Source organism: Bos mutus, chromosome 25 (genome assembly GCF_027580195.1).
Source record: "Bos mutus isolate GX-2022 chromosome 25, NWIPB_WYAK_1.1, whole genome shotgun sequence".
In the NCBI taxonomy this organism is placed as follows: Eukaryota; Metazoa; Chordata; class Mammalia; order Artiodactyla; family Bovidae; genus Bos; species Bos mutus.
In genome coordinates this window covers 27,879,926-27,895,197 of record NC_091641.1, presented here as the reverse complement: position 1 = coordinate 27,895,197, position 15,272 = coordinate 27,879,926, and the positions used below count along the sequence as shown (strand labels likewise).

Genomic DNA, 15,272 nt, shown 5'->3' with positions numbered 1-15,272 from the left:
AAGGCAAAGTCTCAGCCACCAGGGAAGTCCCCATCATGTGCTGTTTTGATTGATGTGCATGTTCTTTCTGAGCCCCGTCCTCTCCCTGAGCCACGAGCTGCTCACCTCCTGCGTGGAAGAGCCCCTCCCTCAGGCTCACTCTGAGGTTCCGCTCTCCTCCTGGCCAGCTGTGGAGTGTTGGACAATTCATCTCACCTCCCTAGACCTCAGTTTCCCCATTTAATGAATTAACAACCCTGACTTCATAAACGTTAGTCACTTAGTCATATCTGCCTCATTGCAACCCTATGGACTGGAACCCACCAGGTTCCTCTGTCTATGGGATTTTCCAGGCAAGAATACTGTTGCCAGTGGGTTGCCAGTTCCTGCTCCACTGACTTCATAGGATCATCATAAATGAGGCCACTCTGCCCCCTCTCCCTCCCCTACCCATCTCGTCCTGTCCTTTTTCTCTAGAAAGCAACAGAAAAGCCAACTCGGTTGTAGTGATTTATAACCTTTTATTAGTGAGGGTGTCCTTAAGTACAGTCAGTGCATATAAAACAGTGTGAATTTCCTGCTCTTAGCCTTTGAGCGGCGTCTCCTTTGTAACTCACGTGACTACAGAAGGCACTTGGTCTCAGTGAACTGTGTGCATCTGACGTGTGGGAACCAGAGGGAAGAGGAATTCTCAAACCGGCCCCCACCCCCACCCCGGGATGATGGAAGGGTCCACAGGGCAGGAAAGTTGGGGAGTGGGAGCAGGGGCACCCGTTTCCGTGGTGACTTTCTCCTCGTTTCATGTAAGGTTGCCAGTGATCAGTTACCGTGGATATATCTTTCTAAAAATTCAAAAAAATCTCTGCACAGGTCTTGGCAGAGAGGTTGGGTGTGTCTGTGTCTCCTGTTGGATTTTTCGCTCTTTGGTACCTCGTTCCAAACTTAAGATGATGCCCTGAATGCAGGGCGGTGTTTATATTCATCGTGAGGGGTGTCTGTGATGTTTGGAGTTTGAAAATGGATTTAGACAGTGCTAAGCGGAGTCCACTGGGTTTGGTTCTGTGCCGTTTTTGAGCAAGTCATTCATTCACTGGCTTTGGTTCCGTTGAAGTCAGCATCACGAGCGTCCATTTCCTCCTCAGACCCATCTGCGTTCTCAATAACTCTACGTCCTCCAGACCTTCTTGTGGGAACAAAAGAGGTCTCGTTCCCTCGCCTGTGGGTTTTTAAGAAGACACACGTTTGTTTAGTACAGAAACCTCCCACGAGATTGGAGGAGGTTTTCAGACTGAGCAGAGAACAAACAGAGACTTGGAACAAATGAGACGCAAATATATTCAGGTGGAAGTGAACAAATCCTGACCCGTCTGGAGGTATGGGTGCATTTAATCAGCTGCAATGGGGGCAGAATAGGTTTTTCAAAGCAGGACCGTCTGCTTTAAAAAAATGTCTGGCTTGGTCAGTTGCTGACCCACTGGCTTCTGGTTGGCTGTGGACTTGTATTTAGAAAAGAAGGGGGAGAGGCAAGTAGGGTGATGGCCCCACGTGGGATTATTCCTACCCTCTGGGGCTGGGATGAGGGGGACCTGTTGTGTCCACACCTCCTCTTTTGCAGAAGGAAAAGTGGGGAGGGGGTTAGGTTTTGAATTGGAGGAACGTGAGTGTGACCACCAAGGGCAGCCTTGAGAGGGAAGGAGGTCCCTGTGTGGTCGCCAGAAGAATGCTGTCTGGTTAAAGGCACCAACACACCCTGCTTCCGTGGAGCAGAATTCTTGGACTGAGTTCCCCCAGGGCAGGGATCTCGTCTGTTTCGTGCTCACCATGGCAGGCACCGTGCAAGGCAAACAACAGGTGCTCAGTGGATATTTGTCAGAAAAACATTAGACCCGTTAATCCAAGGTGTCCCCCTAACTGGTGGGACGCCCCTTTCTGTCTTTCCCACTCCCATCGCCTCGTCTCTGTCCTGCTGGATGCCCTTTTCCCACCAGGGCCCGGCCTGCTCACTGGCAGGGAAGCTTTGTGTAAGAAGGCAGGGCAGGCAGGCAGGAGGAAAAGTCAGACCCGCCTGCTCTTAACCTCCACCATTTGGAAGGAATGTTCGCCTTCTTTTCAGCAACCACAACAAATAATGTTATATATTGAGCTCTGGCCATCTGACCCCGTTTGATGGGTCTTAACTCATTTTAGGATGTCTAAGAAGAAAGCAGACTTTTGCAACAAAAAACGATCCACTTCACGACACAAAGGCGGGACAAAGGAAAGCCACGAGGGTGAGCCCAGCCCATCGATTCTTTAGTCACAGGGGGCGACTCAGACAGGCAAGACAGGAGGCAGAAGCAAGGCCCAGAGATTCCTGATCGCTGACAGGCTTCCCAGCACAAGCCATCTGGGGTCCAAGGGTGGGAGGACCTGGGCCGGTAAAGCCCACTGGGTGTGGCAGATGGTACTTCCAAGGGGGCAGCGATCAGGAATAAATACTTAAAGTGGTAGGCACCGCCAACTAAAGACTCAGGGCAGTCTTCCTCCCATCAGAGGAAGCTTCTAGGTCCCCAACTCCTTTGAAAGTAACTTTATATCACTCCCTCCCTAGAGGTGACCTTTAAAAATCTCTTCCTTCCCTAGCAGCGTGTTCTCTCGGCATGCAGGGCTCAGCAGTCGTCCACACAGCTTTCTCCTCTGTGTCTAACCTTCCAGGTTCAACACTGGATGGGATGGGCTGGGAAACAGTGCCTCGGTTTCCCTTTGCCTCTCAGAAGAGCCTGTACTTGCTAACTGCGTGTGTGCTAAGCTGCTTTAGTCGTGTCCAACTCTTTTGTGACCCCGTGAACTGTAGCCCTCCAGGCTCCTCAGACCATGGGGATGTTCCAGGCAAGAATACTGGAGTGGGTTGTCACGCCCTCCTCCAGGGGATCTTCCTGACCCAGGGATGGAACACGAGTCTCTCATATCTCCTGCATTGGAATGTGGGTTCTTTACCACTCGCTTCCCCACCTGGGAAGCCCACGTTTGCTAAGTAGAGGAGTTGAACTGATCAATGTGCTCCTTTGGCTTAAGAAGTAAATCAATCACTCCTGGGTCCCTGGAAGCCCCCCTGTGTGGGCACCAGGCCTGAAGCTGGTCTGTTTTGGTTCAGGAGGCTTGCTTGAAGGAACAGGACTCATATGCTAGGCAAAAGTTGATAACTGGCTGTCTCTGCCAAAGGAAGTAAGGGACTCCTCTAAAAATTTGCTTTAAGTGTCTGATTCTGGAGAATTTGGGTTCTGTTCACGGACTCAGGAACATATCTCAGGCACTGCTGGCGTCCCAGGAATGAGCATGAGCGTGTAGGGCCTGCTACCCTACAAGGATTCAGGTTCCATCAACCTGATGGAGGGCCTACACTCCAGCCAAGCCTGGGACCCAGCTTATCCCACGATCCGGAAGAGCTGCCAGGAGAGCCGCTCAAGAGCAGTGCCCCAGAGGCGTGACGCTCCTGCCTAAAGCTCCTGCCTAGACCCCCTCCACCTTTAAGTATTATGGGTACAGCGACAGCAAAGCTGAGATTTCTCCAGGAGAGCAGACAGACAGAAGGCAGGGCTGGCTGGGCCTCAAAGAGGATGACGGGGAAGCCGGGCCCCAGAGCCCAACTGCACGTGTGAAGATGTTAGAATCCCAGAGAAGCCGAGGCCTCTGGCCCCTGTCTTTGATGGCTCCGTGCACCCCCGGAGTCGTGGGTGTCCATCCCTGGTCTGTGAACACGTGCCTGTGAGGCCTCTGGGAAAGACTCGGCCTGACCTGGCCTTCGTGCGCTCAAGATGTGGTTAGCGGCCGACCTCACTGAAGCCCCACGCAGCCCTAGTGAGGGTGAGACATCGGGATGAGAGCTCGTTCGCTCGCACGCATGTGTGGAAACCCCAGCCCGGGGGGGCCTGTGGCTGGGGGCCACCATGACCCTGTTCCTGGCTCACTCCAACTTGTGAACCAGACCAGCCGATGACAGCCATTCTCCAGGAAGGTACCTGGACAGTGGTGCTGGTGCCTCTGCTCAGCAAGGTGCCTGAGCTGGACGAGGGGGCACAGCCCAGCCGTGGCCTCACTGTGTACGAGGGGCCTGCCGCCCAGGTAAGAACCCTCCAAGCCACGCAAAACAGCCTCTGAACTTGTCAGCACGCAGTGTGACAGGCCACATCAGTGCCACGTCAGACGCCCAAGCGGGAGGAAGGAAGGAGACTTTGTGAAGATGCATGTTTGGGTGCATGTTGGCTTTGACGAAAGACCGTTTTGGACCTAAGATCCCTAAGCCTTCGGACTTGGTAGACATCTCAGAAGTTTGGGAGGGCCCACGAAGGGGGACAGGGAGACGGGGGCGCGTGCTGGCAGAAAGGAAATGGAAACCAGGAGCCACACACGCACACACGAGCCGCGAAGCTGCAGGCATGATACCTGGTGAGTCATTGCGGAGTTTCCTGGGGGAGAGGGGCTCTGAAACAGAGAGAGAGAGTCCCCAGTGGTTACCATCCTCCTGTTCAAGTGCGAGTTTAATCATTAAAAGCGTTTGCTTCAATTCAGTAGTTACAGCCACTTTTAAGGACCCTTACAGCGGAACGCCTGCAGCCACCAAGCACTCAGGGAAGCGGGCACACAAAGGGACAAGTGGTCTGTTTTTTTCCAATTAAAAAGCACTTTCTGTCCTTCAGAGCTTAAAGAACACAGGCTCAATGGCTTCCTCCCCTTCTGCATTTCTCTTCAGGAAGGTAAAGGAATCTGAGTAAGCTAGGCCAGAAGATCCTTGTAAGACCAGAACCTGAACAGCTCCAGGCAAGGAGCCTGCAGCAGCCTGTCGCTCCATTACCATGACTGTCTCTACTGCCTCTCACGCCCGTAGCCAGGAGGTAGAGGCGGGCACCTGGGCAGCTCACGTGGAGATGCCTGGCAGTCTGGGGAGGGATGGGTGCATTGGTCAGGCTCTAATGAGGGCTCGTATTGCGATGTATCTGGCTGGTAAAATCTGTGAAACGTGCATTGTAATTCCTTGCTCATGGAGAAGCTGGCTAGGCTTGCGAACCTCACTCATAGTTCCTGCGCTTGATCTTGGGTTTTTGCATGTTTGGAGGACTCAGAGAAGGCAGCAAAGGTGGGAGCTGTCTTCCACCCATATGTACGTGTATGCTTATGTTAACTGTAAAAAGTGGGTGGTCTAATACCGGCCTGTATGGCCCTGAGAAGGGTCAGTTATATGGGACAGAATCCAAAAGGGATAGTCAACTTGTGCTGCACGAATGACGGGTCCCAGGAATATCCTGGCAGTCTAGTTGGCACTCTGAGCTCTCTCTGCCAAGGACTGGGTTCAGTCCCTGGTCCAGGAACTAAGATCTCATAAGCCTCGAAGTGCACCCTAAAGATTTTAAAAATTAAAAAAAAAAAAAAGACATCAGTCCCAAGAAAGGGACAGTGATAACAAAATGGCAAGAGAGCTGGGGTGGCTGAGTGCGCCCCACTGCTCAGCCCATGCCCACGGAAGGGCAGCGTCCGGTCAGCAGCAGAGAGGGCTCTGGGGGCTCCAGCAGTGGGGACACGCCGCCCGCCCGCCACCTCGCACCGGCAGGGGGCTCCTTCCTGAACGCCTGCACTTGGAACCCGCTGCTCACTCCCGGCTTGTGAAAGCGGTTCAGGCTTCCCCTTGTCTCCTAGAACGGTTCTCAGGGTCTGGAGCTGAGATGCCAGGTGATTTCAGAGGGTTCCCAGGCATGCCTTCGGGTTGCTTAATGGCACCTTGAGAAAGGGGTTCCCCTTCCCACTCTTTAAATACATCTGATTATGTCAGAGAGTCTGGTGCTAATGTTTTTTGTCATTGCCTTTTTAATGAGAAGTCGGCCTTCGGGTCACAGTCATCAGTTTGTGGCCACAATAGCTAGAACTCACTGTTGTCTTGTTTTCACTGTGTTTAACTTGATTGGGACCTGCTGATGCAAGGGACCCTGGTTTAACGATACAGGGGAGGTAGGTTTCATTTGTGAATAGACACATGTATGGTTTACACAGTAAACTTCACAGAAAGTATCAAGTCGACAAAAGGACAGGTGGTGAGAGACCAAGGCAAATGGGAAAGGTGGTGTGAGAATGGCTGAGGTTGAAGAAACGTCATCTCTGACCCAACGACTGAAGGTTTATTTTGTGCCCAGACACTGGGGATGAATAAGCAGACACAGCCTCTGTGTTTATGGCCTTGCAGGCCAAGAGTGAGGACAGACTGTATGTGACATAAATACAAGAATAACAAGCTCCATGATGACAGGTGGGTAAGAGAGAGGAGAATGCCAGGGAGTGAGACAGGAGGTTCTGATCACATGGATGAGCAAACACCTGAAGGAAGACAAGGAGGGGGCAGCTGTTGCAATGAGCTGCGGGAAGAGCATTCCAGGCAGAGACTGTAGCCAGTTCAAGGGCCCTGAGGCAGAAGATGGAGAGGTGGAGGGTAACTTAGGAGGCAGAGGACAGAGATCGTGCAGGGCCTGGTGGAACTAACCGTTGTCAAGATGTTACTTTGAGCGAGATGGGGGCCCATGGAGGGCTCCAAACAAAGGAGGGGCATGACCCCACACCATTTCTGTGTTGAGAACAGGCTGTAAGAGGCCAGTATGGATGTGAGAGGCCCACAAGGAGGCTGAGAAAGTCGTCCAGATGGGAGGAGAGGGTAGGTTGGACGAGGTGGCAAGAAGTGGATGGATTCTGGATGCAGAGTATTTTTTAAGGGAAAGTTGACTGGATTTCTCAACAGCTTGGATGCATGGTGTAATGGAGAGAACAATAAGGCAGCTTCTGGCCTAGGTTAACAGCAGCTTTGAACCGGGGAGGACTGTGCGAGGAGCTGGTTGGGGATGAGAGGGTTCAGTCAGGGCTCAGGTCGGGGTGTGTTTGGGTGTGGGCTGCCTGTTAGGCACTGAATAGGAAGGTCAAGGAAGTCTGGAATCCCAGGAAGTCTGGGCAGGAGATAAACTAGGAAGTCACTAGCTGTGGATGGAATTCCAAAGCCACCAGGCTGGTTGAGATTCACCTGAGGAGTGAGTGGAGATGGAGATGGAGAGAGGACCAGGGTGGCAGTCTGGGCAGACCAGCAGCAACTGGCCTTTAAGGTGCGGCACCAGCAGAAGAGGTGAAGGGCGGCCAGAAAGTGGGAAGGACAGCGGTGAGGGCGGGGCCGGGAGGCCTGTGCAGAGGCACCACGTATGCTGCCGAATCGAATCGGGAGTTTCACGGTGACAGGCTGCAGGGAAGTGGGGTTGGGTTTGTTCAGCTGATGGAGCGACTCAGCGAGAGAGAATATATCACAGGGTAGAAGGGTAAGACTTTAGGGAGCAACATCCTTGGTTAAACAAGAGGGTGAGGGGTCTAGTGGTGGGGTTGACCTCAGTTGGTGCTGGACAGTTGAGCACAGAAATGGGGGGAAAAGTAGAGGAAATGAGTACAGATGTAGAGAGGTATGGAGAAGTGGGGGCTTGTTTATACTTCACGATGCTTTCCTTTTTTCAGTTAAAGAGGAAGCGAAGTCATCAGTGGAGACTGAGGATGGCAGAGGGAGTAAGTTCAGGGAGGGTGAAAAGCAGGTGCCTAAGTTGGTGAGGTGAGAGGGGGAGGGGGGAGGGGAGGGGTGAGAGGGGGGGAGGGGAGGGGGAGGGGAGGGGGAGGGGGGGGGGGGGGGGGGGAGGGAGGGAGGGGTGAGAGAGAGAGGGAGGGAGGGGAGATGGTGGGGGAGGGAAGGGTGAGAGGATGGGAGGGGTGAAAAGTGGGGGAGGGGAGGCTGGGGAAGGGAGGGGTGAGGGTGGGGGGAGGGGTGAGAGGATGGGGAGGGATGAAAGGATGGGGGAGGGGAGAGGTGAGGAGTGAGAGGGTAGGGGAGGAGTGAGAGGGTGGGGGAAAGAGGGGGAGAAGGTGGGGAGGGGAAGGGTGAGAGGATGGAAGGGTGAAAAGGGGGAGGGTGAGGCTGGGGGAGGGGAGGGGTGAGAGGGCAGGGGAGGGGTGAGAGGATTGGGGAGGGGTGAAAGGATGGGGGAGGGGAGGGGAGAATTGGGTGAGAGGGTGGGGGAGAGGCGGGTGGGGGAGGGGAGGGGTGAGGCTGGGGGAGGGGAGGGGTGAGAGGGTGGGGGGTGGGGGGAGGCTGAGAGGAGGGGGAGGGGTGGGGGGAGGGGGAGGGGAAAGTCCCGGCAGCAGTAAGTGGGGTCAGCCTGGTGTCTCAGTGGCACGTTTCTCAATGAAGTGGCAGCGCTCCTGTTGGCTTTCTCGCACAGCTTAGAGCTGCAGAAGGTTGGCAGTTGGATTTCATTTGGGTTGTATTTTAACCAAATAAGCCCAGCACAGCAGGAAGAGGGACCACAGTGTGGAGGATGTGGAAGAGGCTGATCATAACTGTGCAGTCAGTGGGGCTGCTAGAGGATGAGCCGAGGGGTGCAAGACCCCAGTGGAGACAGAGGGGAGAGCTGAAGAAAGGTGGGGTGAGCTGATGATGTGATCCCTGATGGTCAGGTTAGAGCTGAGAGTTAGCAGGAGTGCAGGTGAGTGGCAGGGCCCTGGAGGAGAGAAGGTCATGGACTTGAGGCTGGATCACCCGCCTGCAGGGTGTGGATGGATGACACAGAAAGCGTGGAGCTAGGCCTTTCAGGGAACTGGGTGGACCAGGGCCTGGAAGGAGCCCTGGGAAGCAGGAAGCACCTACCACCTTCAGGCCCAGAGGTTCAGGGGTGGGAGAGAAAACAACCCTGCCCACTTAGGGCAGAGGGGCTTGACTGTGGGCAACAGCACCCCCCAGGGACAGCAGGGGATGTCCCACTGCATCTAGCTTGTGGAGGCCAGGAGTGCTGCTCAGCGTCCTGCAGGGCACAGGCCAGCCCGTGACAGTCGCTCAGTCACGTCCGACTCTTTGCAACCCCCTGGACTGACGGTAGCCCACCAGGCTCCTCTGTCCATGGGATTCTCCAGGCAAGAATACTGGAGTGGGTCGCCCCGCCCTTCTCCAGGGGATCTTCCCAACCCAGGGATCGAACCTGGGTCTTCTGAATTGCAAGCAGATTCTCTACCATCTGAGCTACCAGGGAAGCCCATGATAAACAAAGAGTTGTTCAGCCCTGGATGGCGATCGGACGGAGAAACCCTGAGTTAGGAAGAGTGGGGAAGAGAGTCCAGAAGAGAGGGAAAGAGAGAAGGGAGTCTGCCAATGTCCTGACACAGAGAAGAAGGGACTTAGGAGACAGGGAGACACCGCCTGGTTCTCCTGCTCCTCACCAGGAGGACAGGAAGGGACTGGTTGTTGGAACAGAAGGAGAGCCGCTCAGAGGCAGGGCCCCCGTGACCTGAGCCCCTCCCACATCCAGCACAGGCTGGTGCTGCATACATGATGAGCTCAGCGGCTCTGGGGAGAGGGCCCTTGAGCCACTGTGGGTGTTTCAGGGCACCCCGCGCACTCCGTCTGCTACCCGAGGACCCTGGGGGCCGGCACCTCACCTGAGCTTGCTCTTGAGTGCTGTCACCTCGCGGCCCATGGCCTCGTTGCTCTCCGTGGCCTCGTCCAGCTCACGCTGCAGTTTCCTGCGGTTGGCATTGATGCGCTGGGACTCCTCCTCCGCCTCCTCCAGCTGCCTCTTGAGTTGCTTGACCCTCAGGTTTCCTTTCTCGGCCTGGCAAGGAGCAGCCCGAGAGTCAGGCGGGTGCGTGGCGGGGCCTGCGGGGCTGGGCGGGGGGCCGGGGCGCGGTTACCTGCTCCTTGTACTGCTCTGCCATCTTGCGCTCATCCTCCACCTGCAGCAGGGCCTCCTTCAGCTTCTTGTCCTTCTGCTTCAGTGCCTTGGCGGTCGCCTGTTTCTCTCTGCGCACACGGGGCAAGCAGGGAAGGTTCAGATGGGGAGGGCCTCCCTGCAGCCAGTGCGTGAACCCGACCAGCATCACCCACGTGGGCACTTTTTTTTTTAATTATTTGGCTGCACTGGGTCTTAGCTGTGGCATGTGGGATCTAGTTCTCTGACCTGGGAACGAACCCTTGTCCCCCCTGCATTGGGAGCACAGAGTCTTAGACATGAAGGGCCAACAGGGAAGTCCCCACATGGGCACTTTTCCTGAGCCCGAATCACAGCTCATTCTGAGAAATCGTCCATGAAAAGGCATGACGTGCTGACCCTAGCTACAGCGCGGGAGAACCTTGGAAACGTTCTCAGTGAAAGAAAGCCAGTCTTAACAAGAGGCCCTGTGTTATATGCTCCCACTTTGCGAAACGTCCGGAATAGACAATAGAGACAGAAAGTAGATGAGCGGTTGCCTGGAGCCGGGGATGCGAAATAGAGGGTGATGGCTAAGGACACAGGGCTTCTTACTGGTTCTCTTAATGTGCCACAGTTGACTGTAGTGAATGTGTGCCTGTGAACTGTACACTGAGAGCCACTGCACTGCCCTGGTGGCTCAGATGGTGAGGAATCTGCCTGCACTGCGGGAGACCTGGACTCGATCCCTGGGTTGGGAAGATCCCCTGGAGAAGGGCATAGCTACCCACTCCAGTATTCTTGTCTAGAGAATTCCATGGGCAGAGGAACCTGGCGGGCTACAGTCCATGGGATCGCAAAGAGCTGGACATGACTGAGCGACTAAGCACACACACACACACTGAGCCGTATGCTTTAAATTGGTGAACTGTTGTGGCACATGACTTTTCTATGAAGTCACCACAGAAAAGGGCAAAAACAGTGTAAGGATCTAGACCCTGTCTGATGGTCAGCTCAGGGACCGCGTGTCAGTGAGCAGCCTGCCCATGACTGTGGGTGCTGAAGGGGCTGAGGACCCGGATGTTTGCTGTACCCGTTAACATGACAGCCTGCAGACACGGGTTAGGCAAAGTCCCGGGAGCTCCCGGGAAGCCCGGCTGACATCACTGAGGAGTCTGGCCGCTTAGAGCAGCTGGCGTCTCAGAGGCTCACTCCGGGCACAGCGCCTGCCCGTGTTCTCAGTTCACCCAGAACAGCTGCCACGCGGGCACCTCTGAGCCAATTCTCGGCCAGAGCTGATGCCCAGGGAGACTGGCTGACCCCTCCACGCCCCCACCGCTCGCTGGCAAGCAGGCGGTCTTTGGGGTGCTGCTCGATGGCCCCCTTGGCCCCCATACCTGGCCTCCTGCTCCACCTGCTCCTCCAGCTGTGCGATCTTGGCCTCCAGGGCCGCAATGGTGGACTTGAACTTGGACTTGACTGCCCCCTCCATCTCCTGCAGCTTGCTCCGCAGCTCCTTATTCTGCCGCTCAAGCTGCTGCCGCGCGTTCTCATTCTTCTGGGCTGCACTGCGCTCCGTGGCCAGCTCGTTGCTGAGCTGCTCCGCCTGGGGAGGAGGGTGGAGGTCACCAGGTGGAGGGTGCCCGGAAGCCCCCCTCCCTCCCCTCTGGCACGCAGCCCCTCCCTGGCCGTCCTTCAAGGCTCAGCCAAGGGGCAGCCCTTCCAGGCCACATCTCAGTGCCATGCCGGCTCCACGAGGGGGCCCCGGTGCCCATCGTGGAGGGTGCTCACTGTCAGGAGGTGGGGGCTAAGGAAAAGGCAGGAAGGAGACCGCCAAGCCCTTCTGGGTGAGCCTCGTCTGCTGGAGAGAGCCACCATGGGAGGCCCTGCAGGCCGGGTGCTGGGGTGACCGGAGAGGAGGGAGTGGGTGCTCCGGAGCGGGATGTGCCGGGTCCCTACTCTCCTGCCTCGTCCCACCCCCTCCCGGGCCTGGCACACCGGAGCCTGTCGCAGGGCGGGTGCAGGCGGCCCCGGCCCCACCTGCTGCGTGGCCTTCCGGACGCGCTCGCTCATGGCTTCCGTGTTGCCTTGCTCTTCCTCCAGCTCCTCCTCGAGCTGTGCGATCCGGGCCTCTAGGCGGCGCTTCTCGTCCTGCAGCGCGTTCCTAAGGGAAAGGCAGCCGCCCTGGGACCTCCAGCCTCCCCTGGCTTAGGCAGCTTGCTCCCCTGGAGGAGCAGTGCCTCGGGGTCGTCCTCTTTTACAATCGAGACTCAGAGAGGCTTAGAGGCTTGTGCAAACTCACACAGCTGGGAAGCAGGGAGCCAGGCCTGAGATGAGGACCGGCTCGCTCCTCCCTGACATCCCCAGATGCCCCGTCCCCACCAGACTACAACCCCATAGGGTGTGAAAAACACATGTCCCCTGTCACAAACTCAGCTGAACGTGCTGTCACGTTCAGCCTTAACATATGGTCCAGGAGGCGTCCTCTGACTGACTGCCTCTCTCATCATGTGAGTCTAGGGACCCCTTTTTCCCTAGGCGGCTCCTACCTGCCCGACACGCTGCTGGCCAGCTCCTCGGCCAGCTCGTCCTTCTCCAGGTCTGCCTGCTTGCGAGCCCTCTCGGCTGCCGCTAGATCCTGGACGTTGCAACGCGGGGAGGAAGGAAACCGGTTGCCTGTCAGGAGGGCCTGAGCCCCACCCAAGCATCTACCCCGCTCCCAGCAGCAGGCCCCCGGCTGCCTCCACGGCCATTCTTGAAAATGGCGTGGCCTCCTCCGAGCTTGGGGGGAGGCCTGCAGATCCGTCAGCGAGAAAACCCCGTGTCTTTCCACGCCCGTGCTATGGAGCCCTCACTTGTGGGATGCTGAATGCGGGCGCCTGAGCCCAGGGTGCCCAGGGCCCCCCCATCAGGGCCCCCACAGTGCAGATAAGGCTTTACCTCCTGTAGCTGCATGAGGTCAGCCTCCAAGCTCTTGGCCTTCTTCTCATTCTCTTTGGCCGTGGCAAAGATCTCGTCCCGGGAGGCACGGGCATCTTCCAGCTCTCTCTGGAAGTCCTTCATCTGAGCCTGCATGAGGACAGGCAGGACCAGCTAAGAAGTCCTTACTCACCGGGTCCTGCGGCCCAGATTACCTTCCTGTGCCAGCCCGAGTGTGTGTGTTAGTTGCTCAGTTGTGTCTGACTCCTCGCAACCCTGTGGACTGTAGCCTGCCAGCTCCTCTGTCCAGGGCATTCTCCAGGCAAGAATGCTGGAGTGGGTTGCCATTTCCTCCTCCAGAGGATTTTCCCAACCTAGGGATTGAACCTGGGTCTCCTGCATTGCAGGCAGATTCTTGACCGTCGGAGCCACCAGGGAAGCCTAGGCTTTCCCACCATTTAACCACAAAGCCTTTGGCCGCAGGTGGCTGCCTGGGGCCTCTGGACGGGCTCCACAGACCTAAGAAACGGTGCTGAGGTCTGAGTGTTAGCCTCTCAGTGGTGTCTGACTCTTCACAGCAACCCCATGGACTGTATAGCTCTCCAGGCCCCTCTGTCCATGGAATTCTCCAGGCAAGAATACTGACGTGGGTTGCTATTCCCTTCTCCAGGGAATCTTCCTAACCCAGGGATAGAACCTGCATTACAGGCAGATTCTTTACCATCTGGGCCACCAGGGAAGCCCGGAGCCAAACACCTGAGGATAGTGTTTGGCCGTTGCTGAGCTGCTCGCCTGGGGAGGAGGGTGGAGGTCACCAGGTGGAGGGTGACCTCACCACCTCCGCCCCCAGAGCAGGAAACAGCCCCCAAAGCAAAAGCATGATGGAAGAGCACCAGGTGGCCAGGCACCAGTGACAGAAGGCTGCGTCCTCCCACGGCCGTGGACCCGCCTCCCTGGTCCCTGGGGCGTCACCCACCTGCAGTTTTCGCAGCTGCTTGATGGCTTCCTCCCTCCCCTTGATGGCCGAGTCGGCCTGCAGTTCCAGGTCCTTCAGATCCCCTTCCAGCTTCTTCTTGGCCGCCACCGCCAGGGCGCGTTGCTTCCTCTCGTCTTCCAGTTCCGTCTCGTATTCGTGGAGCTGGGTGAGGCCAGAAACATGTGCTGCAGGGCAGGGCCGCCCCTCGGATCCCTTCCCCCACGGCCCAGGTCTGCACCACCACTGAAGGTGGGCTTCCCATTCCTGGGTTGCAGGTGAGAAATCAAAGTTTCCACGAAGCCAGGAAGTGGTGGCAGAAGGAAGGAATGCCGGCTGGCCCCCCTCCCCTCCCCTCTCTCCCCTCTTTCCCCTCCATGGATTACCTGCCTCTGGAGTTGCCTCCGCTTTTCTTCATTCTGCTCGTCCCGTGCCTGGAGGTCCCGCTCAAACTGTACTTTAAGGGCCTGCATGTTGACCTCCAGCCTCAGCTTGGCGTCTTCTGTTGCTTGAAGCTCATCCTCGAGCTCTTCCAGCTGGGTCTTCATCTCCTCCATCTGGGTCTCCAGGGCCCGCTTGGACTTCTCCAGCTCATGGACCTTTGACGTGAGGGGTGAAGTCGTGAAGATGGTCGGGCAGCCCCCGGTGACGGGCAGCTCATCATGGTCCAGGAGGTGGCTTTTGATACCCCCGGGATGCATGACCAGGAGTCCAGACCACAGCCTTCCTCTCGGAACCCTTGACTCAGACCTTACCCCAAAGGCTGTTCCCAACAGCCCAAGGCTGGCCCCCTCTTTGCATCAGCCCGAGGGACTCCCTTCAGTTCCTGATTATTGCTTACCAGGAATGAGGCGTGGGGCCCCCTCCTTTACCTGTGGACTGATAACTAGCAGAGAGGGTCGGGGGGGACATGGACAAGCAAAGACGATGAAGAGCCACTTACATTCTTGCCCACATCGTCCTTGGAGCTAACCAGATCCTCCATCTCGGCTTTGAGCATCTTGTTGGTCCTCTCGAGCTCTTCTTTGGCTTCCAAGGCTTCCTCGAGGGCCCGCGCCAGCGACAAGGCTTTGGTTTCCTTTTCCCTGGCTTCTGCCTCGGCTCTGTCCCTTTCATCCGCATATTTGGAAGAGATGTTTTTCTCCTCGGCCAACAACTGCAACACAGCAAAAGACCCAGAGGTGAGCTCTAGGCATGCCCGAGGGTCGGCTGCATTTAACTGCAAATAGGGGGAAGAAGTCTTGTGTGCAGCTGAACTCATCCTGGTACGGCTGGGAGGAGGTCACATATCTATGCAAATAGTTTATAACAGTCCTGCTTGCCGACTTCTAGGTCGGCTTTGCACAGCCAGCATTCGCCGTATCTTTGTGCTCAGAAATCACTAACGCTGCCCGTGTTGGTTAGAACATACTGTGACCAAGGTCAGGGTGACACTTAATCCTGCCAGAGGCCAGTTTTCCTTTTGTTTCGTGGCCACAGTCACTCCCTTACAGAAGTACCCTATGAGTAGAGAAATGGTGAATATGTGGATGGATTTGCACACACCCTCTGCCGGGGGAAGCAGCTCCAAGAATACCCCATTCTGACGTTAATCTCATCTTTAGAAATAGAGGGGCTTCCCTGGTGGCTCAGTGGAAAAGAATCCTTCTGCCAATGCAGGAGACTTGGGTTGGATCCCT

At 56.4% G+C, this 15,272-nt stretch overlaps 1 protein-coding gene across 2 annotated transcripts in view; it reads right to left on the bottom strand.

The window, feature by feature from the left end:
• Positions 1-480: 480 nt before the first annotated feature.
• The window catches only part of MYH11 (myosin heavy chain 11), a 127,420-nt gene continuing 112,628 nt past the window's right edge, over positions 481-15,272 (bottom strand). Inside the window, exons 32-42 of one of the 2 annotated variants that reach the window (XM_070362631.1) lie at positions 14,537-14,749; positions 13,980-14,192; positions 13,597-13,758; positions 12,642-12,770; positions 12,251-12,339; positions 11,742-11,865; positions 11,099-11,307; positions 9,706-9,814; positions 9,454-9,626; positions 4,402-4,440; positions 1,058-1,195 (exon numbers count right to left, since the gene is read on the bottom strand). In XM_070362631.1, the coding sequence (XP_070218732.1) occupies positions 4,410-4,440; positions 9,454-9,626; positions 9,706-9,814; positions 11,099-11,307; positions 11,742-11,865; positions 12,251-12,339; positions 12,642-12,770; positions 13,597-13,758; positions 13,980-14,192; positions 14,537-14,749 (1,452 nt within the window). In that variant the 3' untranslated portion in view covers positions 1,058-1,195; positions 4,402-4,409. Of the gene's footprint in view, positions 1,196-4,401; positions 4,441-9,453; positions 9,627-9,705; positions 9,815-11,098; positions 11,308-11,741; positions 11,866-12,250; positions 12,340-12,641; positions 12,771-13,596; positions 13,759-13,979; positions 14,193-14,536; positions 14,750-15,272 lie in introns of both variants that reach the window. The other variant, XM_070362630.1, reaches the window with a different exon arrangement.